At 35.7% G+C, this 20,656-nt stretch overlaps 1 protein-coding gene across 6 annotated transcripts in view; it reads left to right on the forward strand.

Annotated features, from left to right (window-relative positions):
• Positions 1-20,656, forward strand: part of FAF1 (Fas associated factor 1) — a 527,970-nt gene that overhangs the window by 219,833 nt on the left and 287,481 nt on the right. For all 6 annotated transcript variants that reach the window (XM_049618584.1, XM_049618586.1, XM_049618589.1 and 3 more), the window contains one exon: positions 7,436-7,527. In XM_049618584.1, coding sequence (XP_049474541.1) covers positions 7,436-7,527 — 92 coding nt within the window. The remainder of the gene's footprint in view (positions 1-7,435; positions 7,528-20,656) is intronic.

The raw sequence follows: 20,656 nt of genomic DNA on the forward strand, positions 1-20,656 counted from the left end.
TATGTTCATCAAGGAAATTAGTCCATAGTTCTCCTTTTTAATGGGGTCTTTGGTTTCTGAATCAAGGTGATGCTGGCCTTGTAGCATGAGTTTGGAAGTTGTCCTTCCATTTCTGTTTTTGGAACAGCTTCAAAAGAATAAGTGTTAACTCTTCTTTAAATGCTTGGTGGAATTCACCTGCAAAGCCATCTGGCCCTGGACTCTTGTTTTGGGGGAGGTTTTTTATTACTATTTAAATTTCTTTACTGGTTATGGATCTGTTCAAACTTTCTATTTCTTCCTGTTTCAGTTTAGATAATTTATATGTTTCTAGGAATTTGTCCATTACTTACAGATTGCCCAATTTATTGGTATATAATTGATCATAATATTCTCTTATTATTGTTTGTATTTCTGCTGTGTTGGTTATGATTTCTCCTCTTTCATTCTTGATTTGATTTACTTGGGTCCTTTTTCTTTTTGATCAAACTGGCTAGGGATTTATAATTTTGTTAATTCTTTCAAAGAACCAACTCCTTGTTTCATTGATCTTTTCTACTTTATTTATTTATTTATTTTTTATTTTTTTAAATTTATTTATTTTTTTCAGATAGCATTGATTTCTGCTCTAATCTTTATTATTTCCCATCTTCTGCTGGTTTTGAGTTCTTTTTGCTGTTCTTTTTTTCAGCTCTTTAAGGTTTAAGGTTAGGTTGTATATCTGAGATCTTTTTTCCTTCTTTAGGAAGGCCTGGATTACTGTATACTTCCCTGTTGTGACCACCTTTGCTACATGCCAGTGGTTTTGATCAATCTTGTTATCATTTTCATTTGCTTCAATGTACTTTTTAAACTCCCCTTTAACTTCTTGGTTAACCTGTTCATTATTTAATAGAATGTTCTTTAATCTCCAAGTATTCATGGTCTTTCCAAATTTTTTCCTGTAGTTGATTTCAAGTTTCATAGTGTTGTGGTCTGAAAATATGCATGGTATGATCTTGATTTTTTTGTACTTGTTGAGGGCTGATTTGTGTCCCAGTATATGATCTATTCTGGAGAATGTTCCATGTGTACTTGAGAAGAATGCATATTCCACTGCTTTAGAATGAAATATTCTGAATATCTGTTAAGTCCGTCTGGTCCAAGATGTCATTCAAAGCCATTGTTTCCTTGTTGATTTTCTGCCTAGATGATCTGTCCATTGTTGTAAGTGGGGTGTTGAATTCCCCTACTATAATAGCATTATTATCAATGAGTTTCTTCATGTTTGTGATTAATTGGTTTATATATTTGGGTGTTTCACGTTGGGGCATAACTGTTTACAATTGTTAGGTCTTGATGGATAGACCCCTTAATTATGATATAATGCCCTTCTTCATCTCTTGTTACATTCTTTAAAAAAAATTTTTTTAACGTTTATTTATTTTTGAGAGAGAGGGAGAGAAAGAAAGAAAGGAAGGAAGAAAGGACGAACGAACACGAGCAGGAGAGGGCCAGAGAAAGATGGAGACGCAGAATCTGAAGCACCTCCAGGCTCTGAGCTGTCAGTACAGAGCCCAACTGGGGCTTGAACCCACAAGCTGTGAGATCATGACCTGAGCCAAAGTTGGACACTTAACTGACTGAGCTACCCAGGTGCCCCTACATTCTTTATTTTAAAATCTACATTGTCTGATATAAGTGTGGCTACTCTGGCTTTCTTTTGGCGACCATTAGCATGATAGATGGTTCTCCATACCCTTACTTTCAATATGAAGATGTCCTTAGAGATAAAATGGGTCTTGTAAACAGCATATAGAAGGATCTTTTTTTTCTTATCCATGCGATACCCTGTGTCTTTTGATTGGAGCCTTTAGCCCATTGACATTAGAGTGAGTACTGAAAGATATGAATTTATTGCCATTTTGTTGCCTGTAGAATTGAAGTTTCTGATGGTGTTCTCTGGTCCTTTGTTGTCTTTGCTGCCTTTGGTCTATTTTTGGTTTTGTTTTTTGTTTTGTTTTGTTTTTTCATCTTTTCTCCCCTCAAAGAGTCCCCCTTAAAATTTCTTGCAGGACTGGTTTAGTGGTCATGAATTCCTTTAGTTTTTGTTTGGGAAACTCTTTATCTCTCCTTTTATTTTGAATGGCAGCCTTGCTGGGTAACGAATTCTTGGCTGCATGTTTTGTTTTTTTTTTTTTTACATAAAAGATCATTTATTTATTTATATAACAATCTCCATTTTGTCTTCCAAAAATCGGATTATTTATACCTAAGGCACCATACTAAGTTTAAGTCACTCACTCTTTGATAAAGTAATTGAACACTAGCTAAGCTGCATAGGCTTTCTAAGGTATAGATTCACACTAAATATTCTTATAAGTGTGAATCTATAAAATAAAGAGGATAACATTTATCAACAGGCCATATTTTTATACATATAATTGTGCAAGTTACAGTGTTTTCGGTTAGGGAGAGGGAGGATAGGATAAAAAAAGTGCAACTTTGGCTGCATGTTTTTATGGTTCATCACATTTAATATATCCTGCCACTCCTTTCTGGCCTGCCAAGTTTCTGTGTATAGGTCTGCTGTGAACCTGATCTCTCTTCCCTTATAGGTTAAGGATTTTTTTTCCCTTCCTACTTTCATAGTTCTTTCCTTGTCTGTGTATTTTGTGCATTTGACTATGATATGCCTTGTTGATGGTCGTTTTTTGTTGACTCTAATGGGAGTTCTCTGTACTTGTTGGATTTTGATGTCTGTGTCTTTCCACAGTTTAGGAAAGTTTTCTGCTATGATTTGCTCACATAAACCTCCCACCCCTTCTGTCTTTCTCTTCATCTTCTGGGACTCCTTTGTTTCAGATGCCTTTCTTTTTTAATGAGTCACTGAGTTCTCTATGTCTTGTATCGTGCTTTTTTGCCTTACTTTCCCTCTTTTTTTCCTGCATCATTATTCTCCATAATTTTGTCTTCTATATCACTGATTCGCTGCTCTGATTCATCCACCCTTACTGCTGTGGCATCCATTCGAGATTGCATGTCACATATAGCATTTTTAATTTTGTCCTGACAAGATTTTACTTCTTTTATCTCTGCAGAAAGGGATTCTATGCTTTTTTCAACTCCAGCTAATATTCTTATTATTATGATTCTAAATTTTAGTTCAGACATCTTGCTTATATCTGTGTTGATTAAGTCCCTGGCTATCCTTTCTTCCTGTACTTTCTTTTGAGGTGAATTCCTTCATTTTGTCATTTTGGAGGAAGGAAAAGTATTAGTGAAATAAAAAAATAAAAGTTTCAAAATTAAAACCAACAGAAAAAATCAAATAAAGGGAGCTAGATGCTAGGTGTGCTCTGGTCTGGTTTTTGAAAGAAGCTTATAGAATAGAGAAAAAAGGGGAAGAAAAGAAAAAAAAGGTAAAACATTTAAAATAAAAAATTATACAATAAAATAGAATAGAATGAAATGAAGAAAGTAAAATAGAATAAAAAAATTTACAAGAGAATATGGTAAAAAATTTTTGTAAAAATGGGAAATAAAAATAAATTCTTTCTGTATCCAAGAATAAGAGAAAAAGAAAAGCGGGGGAAAACACCAAATAGATAGACCAGGAAACAGAAGAAAATCTGAATGAAATTACATCCGGTTTCCCCTAGAAGTCTAAATGTGAAGCACTTTATAGTCCTTACACTAAGCAGAGAGAGAGACTTGTGTTGGTCTCCTAGGGCCTGAGCTTGGTTGGCGCAGTTGGTTGGAGCCTGGTGCAAGGGCTCTCTTCTCCACTAATTGGCACTGTTTAGCTTACTGGGGTGGATTGGTTGGCAGGCATGCATGTCTATGCGAATGCATGGGAGAGGTGAAAATGGGGTCACCCAGCTTCCCAGTCTCTGGCTCTGGAACTCTGTGCTCTCACAGACCAGCAGTCAAGCACCCCACCTTTGTCTTTGGCTTCCATTCACTCCCTACTTCTACACTGTCTGTGTCCATGCTGTCAGCCTGTCAGGCGGAAGCTCCCTCCTGAATTATATCTCATATGGGGCTGTGTTTCCAAATCCCTCACTTTTGAGAAACCTGTGGCTTGGACCCCCTCTGACCCTATGGGGGAGGGTCTCGCTGGGCAATGGCCAGGTGCCCGCTTGCCCCTTGGGAACATGCATGTGGCTATGCTGTTGCAGAAGTTCAGAGATTGTAGACAGGTGCCTGCCTGCCGCAGAAAAAGTTTGGGTAATTGCATAGCAGCAGAGGTTCAGGGCTTATGGCAGAACACAACATACAGCCAGTGCCAGGTTTCATCACACCATGGTGTCTTTGTTCCAATATGAGTGAACGTGGCTGTTCTCCAGGGTCTGTTGGGACCTTTGCTTGTGGGGAGACTGTACAGCCTCTACCAAATGCTCTCGTAGGAGGAGAACCACTTCTCCTCCTATGGCCCTCAGACCTCTCAGACCTCGTGTTCCAGGGGATTCACCTTTCTCTATCCTAATTCTTGGTAATTTAAATATCTTTGTAAATGGTTCTTCTAGTACCTCAGACTCTTAGTTTCTTGAATTTCTTTCCTACAGAGGTCTTTTTTTCTCCAACCTGTATCAGCTATATCTCCCATTCTCCTATCATTTAATTATAATTCTCAAATCTTAATTTGAGGCTTTGATTTTCTGCTTACCATATCTCATCTTTCTAGCTCATTTCCTTTGGTGTCCTAACTCCAGCAGTTCTTCAACACTACTTAGGCCTCTAATCCATTGTTTCTACCATCTGCTCAAGATGATTACCTCTTTCATGTTTTTTCTTCCTTCCTTACAGTGGGTTAAATCCCACGGTTAATCATTATAATCACTTTCTTGTGTATAATCCCAACTCTTTCTTTAAAGATCCTGCATGACAAAAATCCTTACTTTTGATAAATCCAACTCCATCTATTCTGTGCCTTACAGCTAAAAGTGGCTGCAGACAAATAAAATCATGGTGTTGGTGTACCTTTAAATTCATGACCATGGTCTTTAGAGAGCCCCTTACTGTTGCTAGGCAGTCACAGTATATTTACCTGGTTTATCTACACTCCTAAACGGTTATTTTGTACTTGTCCTCTCCTCAGGCCTTTAAAGCACCTTTCCCTTATTCTCACTCTCAACTGATGCCTTTCTTTCCTGTTTTGTTTCACTGACAAAATAAAGGCAATATAAGCAAAATTCTACAAATTCCCAGCTTGGTCTCTGTTTACTTACCTGCATTTTACAAAAGTATTCTCCTTTTGTTACTCTAGATGGCTTGTCCAGTCTCCTATTGAAGACCAGGCCTCCATGTTTGCTTTGGATTGCATTCTTTATCCCCTCTGGCCTATTCAAGGATTTGACCTAATTCTTCCCTGTGTTTCCTGCATCATTGGTATTTTTCTCTAATAGACCATTACCTCTAGTAGAGCATAACCACAAACATAATGTTATGTCTTCTATTTTTCTTCCCCTTCTAATAATCACTGCATTCCTCTAGTCCCCTTGATAACAAAACTTTCCCCAGAGAGTTGTTTATATTTCTTGTCTCTAATTTATTTATCCCCATTTCTCCTTAGCCCAATCTAAGCAAAGAATTGCTAGTGCTTCTGTCAAAGTCACCAGTGAAGTGACCACGTGACTAAATTCAGTGGTAATCTTGTCCAGTGTAATGACTTTTAAGTGCATCTATATGCACAGTTTTATATCTTTAGTTTATATTTCCACTCCAGACCTGTTCCCGGCTTTCCAGATTGATATATCCACTTGCTTATCTTCTCCATTTAAATGCTTGATACACATTTCAAACTTACCTGCCCAAAATGGAAGTCCTCATCTTCAGTCTTGCCTTTGAATTGATACCAACTTCATCTTTCCAGTTACTCAGTCTAAAATCTTTAGGATCATTACTGACTCCTTTCTGTTAGAAACTGTATCCAATATGTCGGGAAATCTCTTTGATACTATTTTCAAAATATATCCAGAATCCAGCTATTTTACATCACTTCTATCACACTGGCATAAACCATTATCATCCTTATCTTAGTATATTCCATTAGTCTCTTCTGTGCTTCTGTCCTTCTCTGCCAACCCCTTCCCAAGTGTTTTCAACACAGCTAACAAATTTATGTATGTATGTATTATTTAAATGATTCATTTTAACGTGAATCATTTAAGTATCCTGTCACTTCAGTAGTTTCCCATTTCATTCAGAGTAAAAGTCAAAGCCCTTACATTAGCCTAAATACCTCAACATATTTCCTGTCCTTACCATCACTGTTCTTTCTGTGACCCATCTCAGTCAGTGCTCATTTGACTTCAGTTACATTAGACTCCTTGTTGTTCATTAAGTATTTTGTGCTGGTTGTTTTCTTTGCCTGAAATATTCTTTTTCTGTATATTCTCATGGTTTACTTCCTCACCTCCTTAAGTCTTTGCTCAAAAGCCATATTCCCCACGTGAGAACCACCCTCACCACCCAGTGTAAAATTACATAACTCACACCCCCATATTCTTCACCCTCCCTTTCCTGATTTATGTTTATTCCAAAGAATTATCAAGTTTTAATATTCAACTATATAGGTTGCTAACTTTATTTGTTCCTACTAAACTGTAAAACTCTATACCATCAGGGGATTTAGACTGTTCTGTTCACCACTATACCCTCAGTGTTTACAATTGTCCTGTCACAGAGTAGGTAGCTCAGTAAGTATCTGTTTAATAAATATGTATGCCCTGGGTTACGATGTAAAGATGTAAAATGTGTTTCTTAATATGTTTTTCTGTCAAAAAAAAAAAAAAGTTTGAAGTATGTTAGTAAGTTTTTACCATCAAGTTAGGAGTGCAAAAGGTATGTAGGGTTTTTATGGCAAAAAATTGTACTAAAGTTTTGTGTGGCTTTCAAGATATAGTTCAGATGTATCACAAGAGTAGTTTATTCACCCTAGATGGAATATTTTAACAAAAAAATTCTCTGGAGTAAGAGTTAAGGTACCCAGGTAACACTTACTAGATCTCTTACCCAAGTCAGTTTACTTCTCGGGCTGCAGTTCCTTATCTTTAAAGTCTTTGGGTTGAGGTGCTTGCTTATAATCTTTTCTAGGTCTTGTGATCTCTGAAAACCTACAGTATGCTAATTTTTGTTATAATGATCCTTGAAGAAGTGTGTATTAGTTTCAAGGATATACTTCTTTAATGAAGAAATTAATGACTCTTAGCTGTGTTCTTATCTAGTTGTATTTCATCATGAGCTAAAGAATTTGCGTTTTATCTTTAATGTTCATACTTATATGCTCACTTGTATATGGGAGAAACAAATTATTTGGATTCAGTCGTTCTGCTTTATCATATTTAGGAAATTATCAAAAGATGAAAAGGTAAGCTATAATATTGAAAAATTTTCAAGAACTTTAGGGAAAAAATGAATAATGTACAATCAACAGTCATTTTTTTTTGTTTTGTTTTTAATTTTTCTTTTCCAGACGGTCTTAAAATCGCTACATTTGCCAAAAAACAACAGTCTTTATGTCCTTACACCAGACTTGCCACCACCTTCATCATCTAGTCATGCTGGGTAAGGTGTTTACTTTTCCTGGGAGTCTGAAATGGAAAGCTTGATTGTTACATTGCTTTAAGCTGTATGTAAATATCAAAATGAAATCAAATCAAAATCTTGTTGAAGCATAAACTTACCACCAACTATTAACTATATAAAATTTCAAACTATTTTGGTCTGGATGGTTTGTTTGATTTTAGTGGTGGAATTTTTTTCCAAAGAAAATCTTTAGCAAAACTCCATTATGGAAAAAATAGTCAAAAATGGTACTGCTCTGGGGTGTCTGGGTGGTTCACTTGGTTAAACGTCTGACTCAATTTGGCTGAGGTCATGATCTCAGAGTCCTGAGATTGAGCCCCATGTCAGGCTCTGTGCTGAGCACTGAACCTCATTAACATTTTCATTCTCTGCCCCTCCCCAGCTTGTTCCATCTCCCTCTCTAAAATTAAAAAAAAAAAGTGCTGCTCTGTTTGAAGGGGAGGGACTAGTATTAGAAGGAAGAGATTGAGTAAATGGAACTCTAGCTTTCCCCATGGCTAAAGAAGGCATACTTTTGAGGGAAGTTCATCAGGTCCTGCAGAATAGGGTTTGAAAAGCACTGATACATTTTTGTTAAGCTTTTCTATTTGAAATAAAGAATCTTATCCTTTTTTCATTATTCTTGAAACTCAAGACATTTATAGAATGATTAAAATATTTTAATATTAAATTATATATTACATTGTTAATGCTAGATAAAGCAAACTGATCCAAAGTAAATGATTATGCCAGTAATAGAGTAATAATGTTTGTGAGTACAGTATCACTCCAGAACTACATTTGTTTTTAGATTTTCACAATTTTTATACATGTTTCTTTCTTTCTTAATACAATTTGGTGATTTTGTGTGGTAGAGACCTGTGTGCTTAAACTATGAATATTGTCAACCTTTTCCCCTCCCACCTATGAAATATCTTTATTATTATGTATTAAAAGGAAAAAATTACTCTTTTTCTCTCATACACTATTCACAGAATACTTCTGGCTATGAAATGTGTGGTGTTCTTTCCCTCCCACACCAGGCAGTTTTTCAATGCCAGTTCTACAATTTTAATTTAATTCTGATATTATCTACCTGAAGACAGCATAAAATCCCATAGGTTCAGGGCTTAGTCCTCTAAAATTGTCCCCACATTAGACACAAGTTCAATATTTGGAAATATTCCTTCCTTTTCTATTTTTTGGAATAGTTTGAGAAGAATAGGTAATAGTTCTTCTTTAAATATTTGGTAGGCTTCACCTATGAAGCCATCGGGTCCTGGGCTTTTGTTTTTGGGAGTGTTTTGATTACTGATTCAATTTCTTTGCTGGTAAGTGGTCTGTTCATTCTATTCATGTTTCAGTTTGGGTAGGTTATGTTTCTAGAAACTTACCTATTTCTTCTGGGTTGTCCAATTTGTTGGCACATAGTCTTTCATAAAATTCTCTTATAATTGTGCTCCTGTGGTGTTTGTTGTTACTTCTCCTCTTTCCTTTGTGATTTTATTTGGGTCCCTTTTTTTTTTTTCTTGATAAATCTGGCTAGAGGATTATTAATTTTACTGATTTTTTTTTTTTCCAAAGAACCAGATCCTGGTTTCATTGATATGTTCTGTTGTTTTTTTAAGTTTCTTTATCATTTATTTATTCTCTAATCTTTATTATTCCCTTCCTTTGACTGGTTTTAGGTTTTGTTTGTTCTTTTTGTAGCTTTAGGTATAAGGTTAGGTTGTTTATTTGACATTTTCTTGCTTTTGAGGTAAGCCTGTTTTGCTGTAAACTTCCCTCTTAGAACCATTTTTGCTGCATCCCAAATGTTTTGAACCATTGTATTTTCATTTTCATTTGTTTCCATGTACCTTTTAATTTCTTCTTTTATTTCTTTGTTGATTCATTCATTGTTTCATAGCATGTTATGTAATCTCTATGTATTTCTGCGCTTCCCAGACTTTTTTTTCATGTGATTGGTTTCTAGTTTCATAGCTTTCTGGTCAGAAAACATGCATGGTATGACTTTGATCATTTTAAATTTGACAAGACCTGTTTTGTGGATCTCTTCTGGAGAATGTTCCATGGGAACTTGAGAAGAATATGTATTCTGCTATTTTAGGATAAGATGTTCTGAATATATCTGGTAAATCTCTCTGGTCTATTGTGTCATTCAAAGCCATTGTTTCTTTGTGGATATTCTGTTTAGATTATCTATCCATTTATGTAAGTGGCGTGTTAAAGTCTCTTCCTAGTATTGTATTTTCCTTGATTAGTTCCTTTATGTTTGTTAGTAACTATTTTAGGTCTATCTAGTAACTATTTGGGTCTATCCATTATAGGTGTATAAAATTTATAATTGTTATATTTTGTTGGATTGTCCTTTTTATTATATATATAGTCTCTTCCTTTGTCTTTTGTTATAGTCTTTGTTTTAAACTTTATTTTGTCTGATAAAAGTATTACTAATATGGCTTTCTTTTGACAATTTGCATGATAAATATTTCTCCATCACCTCACTTTCAATGTGCTGGTGTCTTTAGGTTGGATTATTTTGTCCATCTATGTATTGTCATTTTATTACTTGTTTTGTGTTTGTTTCTGAAGATTTTCTCTGATCCTTTCCTGTCTTTCTATCTTTCATGGTTTGCTGGTTTTCTTTAGAGATATATTTGTATTTCTTTCTCTTTATTCTTTGCATATGTATTAGTTTTTGATTTGTGGTTACCATTAGGTTTGTATATGACACCTTCTGCATATAGCAGTCTATATTAAGTTGATGGCCTTTCAAGTTTGAACCAATTCTTTATTCCTCTTCTCCCAGGTTTGAGAAATATGATGTCATATGTTACATCTTTTTATATTGTGACTTCCTTGGCTGGTTGTTACAGATATATTTATTTTTGCTATTTTTGTGTTTCCTACCTTTATAATGTCACTTTTGCCTCTCCACTCAAAGAGTCTCTCAATATTTCTTGCAGGGCTGGTTTAGTGGTCATGAACTTCTTTAGTTTTTGTTTGTTTGGGAAACTCTTTATCTGTCCTTTTATTTTGAATGATAGCCTTCCTGGATAGAGTCTCCTTGGCTGCACATTTTTCCCATTTAGCATTAGAACTTACCATGCCATTCCTTTCTGGTTTAGAAAGTTTCAGCTGAAGTATCCCCTGCCAGCCCTTTTGGTTTTCCCATATAAATGACTGTCTTCTTTTTCTTGCTGCTTTTAAATTTTTTTCTTTATCGTTGTATTTGGCGTTTTAATTATAATATGTGTTGTTGTGAATCTGCTTTTGTTGATTTTGATGGGGTTCTTTGTGCCTATCCTGGCTCCGAATATCTGTTTCCTTCCTCAGATTTGGGAAGTTTTCAGCTATTATTTCTTCAAATAAATTCTCTTACCCCCTTTCCTTCTTTTTCTTCTGGGACTCCTATAATGCTAATGTTAGTATGTTTGATGGAGTCACTGAATTCCGTCAGTCTTCTCATTTTGAATAATTCTTTTTTCTCTCTTTTGTTCAGCTTGATTATTTTCCATTACTCTGTCTTCTAGGTCATTAATTCATTCCTTTGCTTCTTCCAGACTGCTGTTCATTCCATCAAGTATGTTTATTTCATTTATCAAGCTCTTTATCTTTGCTGTTATTCCTTACCTCTGTGTTAAGGGTCTCATTCATGCCTTCTACTCTTTTCTCAAGTGCAGTGAGTAATTCTCATGATCATTACTTTAAATTCTCTATCAGGCATGTTACTTATATCTGTTTCACCTAGAATTCTGGTTATGGCCTTGTCCTGTTCTTTGATTTTTGATACGTTTTTCTATCTTTTCATTCTGTCTTAATTTCTATCCCTATTTCTGTGTGGTAGGTCAGCTATGTATGCTGTTCTTGAGTATAATAGCATTCTGAAGAAGAGATCCTGTAGTGCCCTGTTGTGTATTATTCCCTCTCCCCCAGAGTATGGTGATTCCAGGAGTGTCTACAGTGTGTTTTATGTGCACTCTGTTGTTTCGTTCTGGGTGCTTTATCCCCAGGTCAGTCATCTGTAGAGGTTCTCTTTGCCTGTTGTGGGCAGTGTTTGGCCCTTTGCCTGAATGTGACACCTTTTAACTAGGTGTGCTCTGGTGTATCTGTGAAATGAGACCTGTTGCTACCACTGTGGAACTTGAAGCTCCACAAAACTCCCGTGTTTGGAGATAAGGTGTGAGCACAGGTTTGGGCTGATCTTTTGGAGCCAGAGGCTGTCACACTGAACTCTTATACAAGCATGACTGGGAAGGGTGGTTCTTTTGGAGCATGGGGGTGGGGCTTGGTGTAAGCAAGTTAGGTCATGAGTGTCCGTGCTGCACTGGTCCCTGCAGGTGGTCCGTGACCCTGCTCATGCTGAGGGGAAGTGAGTGAAATGGTGTTGGTCTGTTCCTTTGTTCCTATAGTGGTGTCTTTGTGAATGCTGCCTCTCTGGGATGTGCTCTGAAATGAGCAAATAGCCTGCCTACTGTGTGCCCCAGGTGGTCTTCAGATCACTGTTTCCATTCTATGTGTCCCTGGATTATTTGACTGCCTTCTCTCCAAGAGCATTGCAATGCCCTTTGGGCTCTATTCCCCCAAGCTGGATGACCTTTAAAACTTCAGGCTTGGGTTGCCTGGGTGGCTCAGTCAGTTAAGCATCCAACTCAATCTTAGCTCATGTCTTGATCTCACGGTTGTGAGTTCAAGCCCCATGTTGGGCTTCATGCTGGGCATGAAGCCTACTTAAACAAACAAACAAACAAACAAAACTTCCAGGCCTTAAGATCTACTAATTGTAGGAAATTTGGCCCTTTTTGCTTTCCTAGCCAATTGCTATGGGAATTCGTTTTCCCTATGTGCTCCCCTCTGTGCTGGTCTGTCTCTCACCTTTATTCGAGACCAGGGATCCCTTCTCACCACAGCAGCCACAAATCCAGTTTTCTCCCAAACCATGTCTCCACATGTCTTACCTTCTTTGATTGGCCTCTTCTCTGCCTTTCATTGTGGAGTCTGTTCTGCCAGTCTTTAGGTGGATTTCTAGGGTATTTAGGATGATTTGATAATTATCTAGCTGTATTCCTGGGACAAGGCAAACTTCAGGTTCTCATACTCTGCTGCCATCTTCCAACTTGGCTTTATGGATTTTTACCAAGTTATACTGATGCTGTTTCCTTTGTTGGAACAGTAAGACAGAAGAATTCAAAGCCAAACAGAAGATACAAAAGCACAAACTATCTGGGGGGGAGGAAGGACATGTAGAGGCTCCTTGTAATGAAAAATCATATCAATGCATATTTTATTCAAGTCTAACTAAAATCCAAGTTGTTTTTCTCTTAGTGTGTTAATCTAATGTATCTTTCAGTAAAACTAGAGATTATTTTCCCTTTTTTTGGTGATATATATCTGAATTTTGATTTCATGGGAGACCATTAAAAAAATTCATTTAGAACCTTAAAAGCTAATGGTTATAATTATTTTTAACTTGTGATTTTAATTTTTTATTCTACCAAATAAAAATAAGTTTTCAGGGGCACCTGGGTGGCCCAGTTGGTTGAGTGTCCAGCTTCAGCTCTGTTGAAGATCTCATGGTTCATGAGTTTGAGTCTCACATGGAGCTCACTGCTGTCAGCATGGAGCCTGCTTCCAATCTTTTGTTTCCCTCTCTCTCTGCCCCTCTCCTGCTCATGCTTTCTCTCTGTCTCAAAAATAAATAAAACATTAAAAATATGTTTTCAACATTGTAACTATATAGTAGACTCTAAAAACAAATTTCCTATTGAGTTATATAACATATCATATTATCTAATCTGGTAGATAAAGTTTGTAATTTGTTACCTAATTTATAATCTAAACAGGATAAAATAAGGGGTAATTCTGATTCTTAATGTTATTTGAGAATTGGCAAGTGAATAGAAGAACTCTGGAATTGGTTGTTGTAAATAGGAGAATTTATATATATAATGTCCCCATTCCTTTCTTCATCTCAAATTTGGGAATTTTGAAAAAAAATAGTTTATTTTATTTAGGTGGTTCATTTGATGTTTAATTGGTTTTATTATTATTTTTTTCTTTGAGATGAGTCAATGTATATTAGAAGATGGAGAAGAGTTGGATAATAACCTGCTTGTTAATTGCAGTGGAGGACTATGATGAGGTCCTGCTGCTAGATTTTACCATTGCAGTTCCAGTGAAATGGCAAACTTTAGGTTCATTCTTTATAAAGTATCAGTCTTCTATAATCGGACCAGGCAATATGGTATTATTGTGTCACTCCTAGACAAAGTTTATTATAACCAAGTCAGGAAAGTATTATGATTGTAATCTATTTCTCCAGACAAAGGACACTAAGGTATAATGAGAAAAATCCTAGATTACTCTCCCAGTTTAGCTGTGGCCCCAGATTTTTCATTTATAAAATGGGAAGCATTGTTTTTAGTTATCAGTGTGGTTGTAAAAATTCATTAAGCAGCAGTGGTACATTATATGTAAATGCATAAATTACAAAGCACAATAAATAAAATGATTTATTTATGCTGATAAATACCATTAGTAATTAGTAATTACCATTAGTAATTTATTAAATATTAAAATAACCCTGCTAGTATGCAGCATAATTTTGATTCATCTATTTTATAAATGAGGAAATTGAGGTATTTAGAAGACTTTTGGATTGTTCAAGGTGAATAGTAAATACTTCTCACTCTGAAGTCTCTGTGACTCTGCATCTAATATGGCTTTTGGATTCTTGACACAAATGTATAAGACTTTAAAGATGTCTTCTCTTGGGGCGCCTGGATGGCTCAGTCAGTTAAACATCCAACTCTGAAGTTTGACTCAGGTCATGATCTCATGGTCGTGAGATTGAGCCCTGCGTCGGACTCTGTGCTGAGTGTGGGGCCTGCTTGGGATTCTCTCTCTCCCCCTCTTTTTCTCCCTGTCCCTCACTTGTGCTTGCACTCTCTCTCAAAATAAATAAATAAACATTAAAAAGGTAAATATGCCTTTTCTTTTGGAGGCAGTTGTTTAGATTGAGATTTTTTTCCCCTTGTAATTGTTATATACTCTTTGAAGGGCATTACATTAGTTCACTCATTGTAGTTCTTCTCAGGAATATTCATGAAATTTCAGTGTGTGATTCCCTTTTTTTTTTTTTTTCCAATGTATCCTTAATCATTTATTAAAATGTAGATATAAAATAACATGCTCTTAAATTATTTACTTATAAACCATTTTATTTTCAAGGTTTGATGAGAACTGTAGATAAAAATTGTTTTAATGTTTGTTTATTTTTGAGAGAGAGAGAGACAGAGACAGATGATGAGTGGGGAAGAGACAGAGAGAAAGACACAGAACTTGAAGTGGGCTCCAGGCTCTGCCTGGTCAGCACAGAGCCCAACGTGGGGCTTGAACGGCAAGATTGTGACCTGAACCGAAATCGGATGCTCAACCAACTGAGCCATCCAGGCACCCCAAGAACTGTACATATAGAGAACAGTACATTTTAAACCATGTCCTATAAGAATTTTTTTCTTGATTTTACTACCACTAGGGGGTGCCTGGTAATTGAGTCTTTTACGTATTTACAATTTCTGAAAAAAGAAAACATTAAGAGCAGAAAATTATATATAGATTTATAATTACATTTAGAATTATATTTGAATGTAAATTATATTTTTCAGAAGATAGAATATCAAGCTTTCTGAAAATTTAAGAGCAAACTCTTTAATCATAACCTTTATAACAGTTGAAAATCATTTAAAAACACTTTTTAATAAGTCAGATTTCACTAATTAATAGGTGAAATAGTACCTCAATGGCAAAACTTCAGACTATACTATCAGTGATAGTAAAATTAGCAAGGGGGAAAAAAACCGGTTAATTATACAGGTTTCATATTATTATAGGAAAAATTTTAGTCTATCCAAGATTTATTGGTTACATAGTGAATAAAAATAAGTTCTGTTTTCCTTTTAATTTTTTTTAATATATGAAATTTATTTTCAAATTGGTTTCCATACAACACCCAGTGCTCATCCCAAAAGATGCCCTCTTCAATGCCAATCACCTACCCTCCCCTCCCTCCCACCCCCCATCAACCCTCAGTTTGTTCTCAGTTTTTAAGAGTCTCATGCTTTGGCTGTCTCCCACTCTAACCTCTTTTTTAAAAATAAGTTCTGTTTTCAATGAGCTTATATACTCTTCATTAAAAGTATTAGGCTTGTTTTTTAATTCATCTCTTTACAGAAACTTTGCTTAGATATAACTCACTCTTAGTGTTCTGTCTGCCACTCAGGTTGATTCATTCAGTAAGCTCCTCTTTCCATCTACTCTAAAGGTTGGTGTTCCTGGGAGTTCTTTTCTCAGCAGTTCCTCCTACTGTAACGTCTCCCTGATACCTACTCTCAGTCCTTCACTTTCCAAATATGTATAGATGACACACAAATACCTATTTATAAACCCACATGTCCTAGTTGCCAATGGAGCTTTTCACTGGTGTGTGTCCATATGCAATTCAAAGTCATGTTTAGAACTGAGAAATGTGTACTACTATATATTTTTTTTATCTTAAAGTACAATGGTTCAAAATACTGCAGTGTAGTTCTATTAGGATGATAATTATTTAACAGGTCATTGAGTTTGGCATATAAGTAATTGATGACTTTTTGAGATTATTTCTGATAGAAAAAATGAGAACCAGATTATAGTAGATTTTAAGAGATAAGAGAGAAGTGAGGAATTGGAGTTACTGTTATTTCAGAAAAGTCAACTATGCAGAGAAGAAGTTGAAGGATGAGTAGCATCAAGAGACTAGAGAATTAGAAGAGGAGAAAGACACAGCAGATAAGAAAAATTTGAAAATATAAAACCAAAAATAGGGCTGTTGCCAAAGAGGGCATGGGAGTGGCTTAGCTCCCATGAGCTAAGCTCCCATGATCGAGAGAGAGAAAACACAGATAGCAGGTATGTGTGACTGAGCAAGGATGTTTTGGTCTCTCTTCCTCTTCTTATAAAGACACCAACTCTATCGGATTAGGGCCCCACTCTTAAGACCTCATTTAATCTTGATTACCGCTTAAAGACTGTCTCCAAATAGTCATATTGGGGGTTAGGGATTCAACATAAGAATTCTGGTTGGGGAGAGGGGAAATGCATTTTAGTCCACAGCAGGGATGCAGAGTGGAGTACAGGGTTTAAGTATGGAAATGAAGTTAGCTAGCAGGTTTAGTGACAGTAGGAAAGATAGGAGAATAATAGATTGAAGCAAATGGAGAATGTTTCTGGGTTCTGGATTTTTAGAGCTATTGTAGTAAAAGTTAGTGACAAAGTACAAATTATAAATAATGACTGAGATAGAAGATAAGTAATAGTTACAAGAATAAAAATGTTAAGTATGAAGTTAAAGTGCTTGGTAGGTGACAGTGACACAACATTTACCATTTATAAAGACAGGTTTTTTTGCCAAGTCTTATATATATATATATATATATATATATATATATATATATATATATGAGATATTAAATCTTCACAATAAATCAGAAATATTATTAACCAAATTTTGTAGATGGGGAAACTGAGTTAGGGGTAGTGGTGAGGTGGTGAGAAAGAGTGATTATTGGGAGTTCATTTAGGTTATTGTTTGAAGAAGGCTAGATAGCCTAATTAACTTTAGTCTGTATTAGAAAAAACATACACATAGGTATAAATGTTATAACTAAATGGGATAATGTTAAAGAATAACCTGCATACTTCTAGAATAAGAAAGAGAATGGTAAAACTTAGTGCATCAGCAAACAATAATATGAAAAAAGCACAGGAAACAAGGAAAGTAGAAGAAAAACAAAATATGGTAGCAAAAAAAAAGAAATCAGTTATATTGAAATCTCAGTAAAATATTAAACTCTGCTATTAAAAGCTCTCATATAGGAGTTTTAAAAATAGTCCACTATATGTTCTTTACCAGAGAAACATTTTTTGAAGAAATGGCATAGAAAAGGGAAAATAAAGGGACAGAAAATGATATTCTAGCCAATATTAATTAAAAGAATGTATAGCATTCTTTTCACAACACAAGTTGTGAACTTGTGTGTACAAATCAGCAAAATTGACAAAATCACCGGAAGAAATAGATTAACCACAATCATATACAAACATCTTTCAAAAACTAATGAATTAAACAATTGTATTCTTGCCAGCTGTAGAAGATTTGAATAGCTGAATTAAACACAAGTGCAATACTAATGAAAATTGGCCATGTACTAGAACACAAAGCTAGTATCAAAAAATTGCTATCATACTGACTTCATTCTCTGGCCATCATGCAACAAAATTACAAGTGAAGTTATAATAAAAGATACTTCTGAGATCCTCCATACTTTTGGATACTACAGATAATTTATTTCAAAATTATAGGTTAAAATGAAATCATAGTAGCAATCACTGGATATTTAGAAATGAACACAACTGAGAGTGCTAGATACTAAAACTTAGAATGTAACCAAAGTGGTACTTAGAGGGAAATACGTAATCTTAAGTCCACTAATTAAAAGACAAGAAAGATAGAAAACACTTGCATTGTATGTTCAACTTAAAAAAATAGAGAAATAACAACAGAGTTAACCAAAAGTAAATAGAAGGAAAGAAAGATTAAAAAGCAGAAGTTATTGATAGAGGTAATCAACATCAAATTAACTCTGTTTGGAAAGTCAAGACAGGAAAAAGTAAGAGGCAAGCACAAATAAAAATATCAGAAATGAAAAAGGGAACTTAACTACAGATTCATAAAAGTTTTCATAATAAGGTAACTATTAAATAATACTAAAGCAAGTAAGAAATTAGTAAATTTTAAAACAAAATTATACGTAAATAATAACAGAAGATCTTAAAAGTGTCCCATAAATGTAATGAGCTAGGCAGCCTTCACTTCTTGGCATGAGGTTAACCTTTATTTTTGTCTACTGTTCCTTAAGGTTTTCCCATCAAAATATGTAGTAATGGAAGGAGCTCTGGCTTTATAGAACACATAGACTGTTCAGTCCTGTATTTGCCTGACACTGGCCTTTTGGCCTAAGGCAACATTTTTCCTCTGTAAGTCTTAGTTTCCTTAGTATTATTTCATGTACAGCTATCTTCTCCAATCAGATCCTGAGCTTTGAAAAGCAAGGGGCACCTGGGTGGCTCAGTCAGTTGAGCATCCAACTTCAGCTTAGGTCATGATCTCTCAGTCCATGAGTTTGAGCCCTGTGTCAGGCTCTGTGCTGACAGCTCAGAGCCTGAAGCCTGCTTCCGATTCTGTCTCCCCCTCTCTCTATCCCTCCCCTGCTTGTGCACTCTCTCTCTGTCTCTCAAAAAATGAATAAATGTTAAAAAATTTTTTTTTAAAAAAAGAAAAGCAAGAACATTCTTAATGAGCATCTTCCTCAACTTATGAAAGTGTCATGTATGTAAAAGGCCCTTAATAACAAACATTTGTTGTAATGAATGTGAGAAGTTTCATGACTAATTGAAGAATGTCACTTTTGGTTCTTGCATCCGTACTCTCTCCATTGGCTGTTTTGCTAGTTGTCAAATTCATCATAAGGTGTTTTTCAGATAAGTTGAGAGTCCTATCTATCATGTTATTTATGCAAGATGTCAATTTTTCACTCATTTACCAGATATAGATTGAGTGCCATCTTACAATATGTTAAGTTATTGTTCTAGGTGCTAGAGATATAATGAGAAACAAGCTGACAAGGTGCTTGCTTTCATGCAGTTTACAGTATAGTATGTGTAGAGGTGGGGGGACAGGCAAGAAACTATAAAAAAAACAATAGATGATAGTAAGTGCTTTCTAGAAAACCAAAATAGAGTGACATGATAAGAATTGGGTGGCTACTATAGGTTGTATGCTCAGGAAAGGCCTCTCCAAAGATACACTGTTTAAGTTGAGACATGAATGGTGGAGGAGCCATTAAAGTGAAGAGCAGAAGAAAAAGTATTTTAGGTGTGGGAAATAGTGCTGAAGCTTTCAGGTCATATGTAAATATTAGTTGGAGGTTGAACATTTTGGATTGGGTATTACTAATGATAACTTGCTAGAAAAGGACTGAGAGGATGTCTCGGTAGAGTCTTGGGCAGTCTTTTCACCTTGCTTTGGCCTTGTTTTAATAGGTGATGAAAATGTTCAGTTCCATTTTAGTTATATAGGTTTTTTTCATTTTATGGAAAGGTGACAGAAAATAAGGTATCCCTGTGTAGTTGTCCCTTTTATAAGTAGTAACTGAGTCTTTGAACTTTGACCTTTTTATACTCAGAGGATGGTTCCAGTTAATATTTTAATGACTTCCATGAGTTTGTTTTTGAGCTCTGTCACGCAGTCAAGCATATGGTCCTCTTGTGTGGCCTCTGAATTGTGAAGTTGCTGTTAACTATGACTTTGAGTTCATTGCTATTGTATAAGCAGGGTTAAATTCAGGGTGCTAATTGGGACTCTTGTGATAGTTGAGTAAACCACTAGTGTTAAAATACATGACTTTTTTTTTGGTCCTTGGAAAACCATTGGTGTGGGAAAGCAGGTGACAGTAGTCTTGAATTAAGCAAGAGTAGGGTGTTATACTTTCCAATGGGTGCTGTGGAAGGAATCGAGGAGTAATGAGTCAAAGGTATCTTAGTTGTAACCCCAGCTCTGCCACAGAATCATTGTGTGACAAAACTATTTTAATGGCTAAACAAGCACCCAATGGAGTATGTGGTTTAGACTTGAATCCTAAGTGGAGTCTTTTACCTCTTATTCCAGATCTAAATCTTAAGACCCACATACTCAGGTAGCCTAATAGAGTTATGACTGGGTCTTTAGAGCCTGATGGGCTGGTGCAATAGGCCTGCTTCACCAACCTAGTCACAGTAGGAAAGACAGCTTAGGGAGTTCATGGCAAGCTTTGTCCAGGTGTATCTACCACAGAGGGTAAGAAGTGGGAGAGAATTCATTGTACTAGGACATAGGAAGTGAAAGAGGAAGCTGCTGGTTTAGTCCTTGCCTTCTGTGACTCCTAACCTAGTACAGTGTGACCTTGTGAATAATTGCAATAGTCTCTTCTTTTCTTCCTCTGGGAGAAACAGGTCTAGAGTGGGGAAAAATACTCTAAGTGTTCTCATT

Source organism: Panthera uncia, assembly GCF_023721935.1.
Source record: "Panthera uncia isolate 11264 chromosome C1 unlocalized genomic scaffold, Puncia_PCG_1.0 HiC_scaffold_4, whole genome shotgun sequence".
NCBI lineage: Eukaryota > Metazoa > Chordata > Mammalia > Carnivora > Felidae > Panthera > Panthera uncia.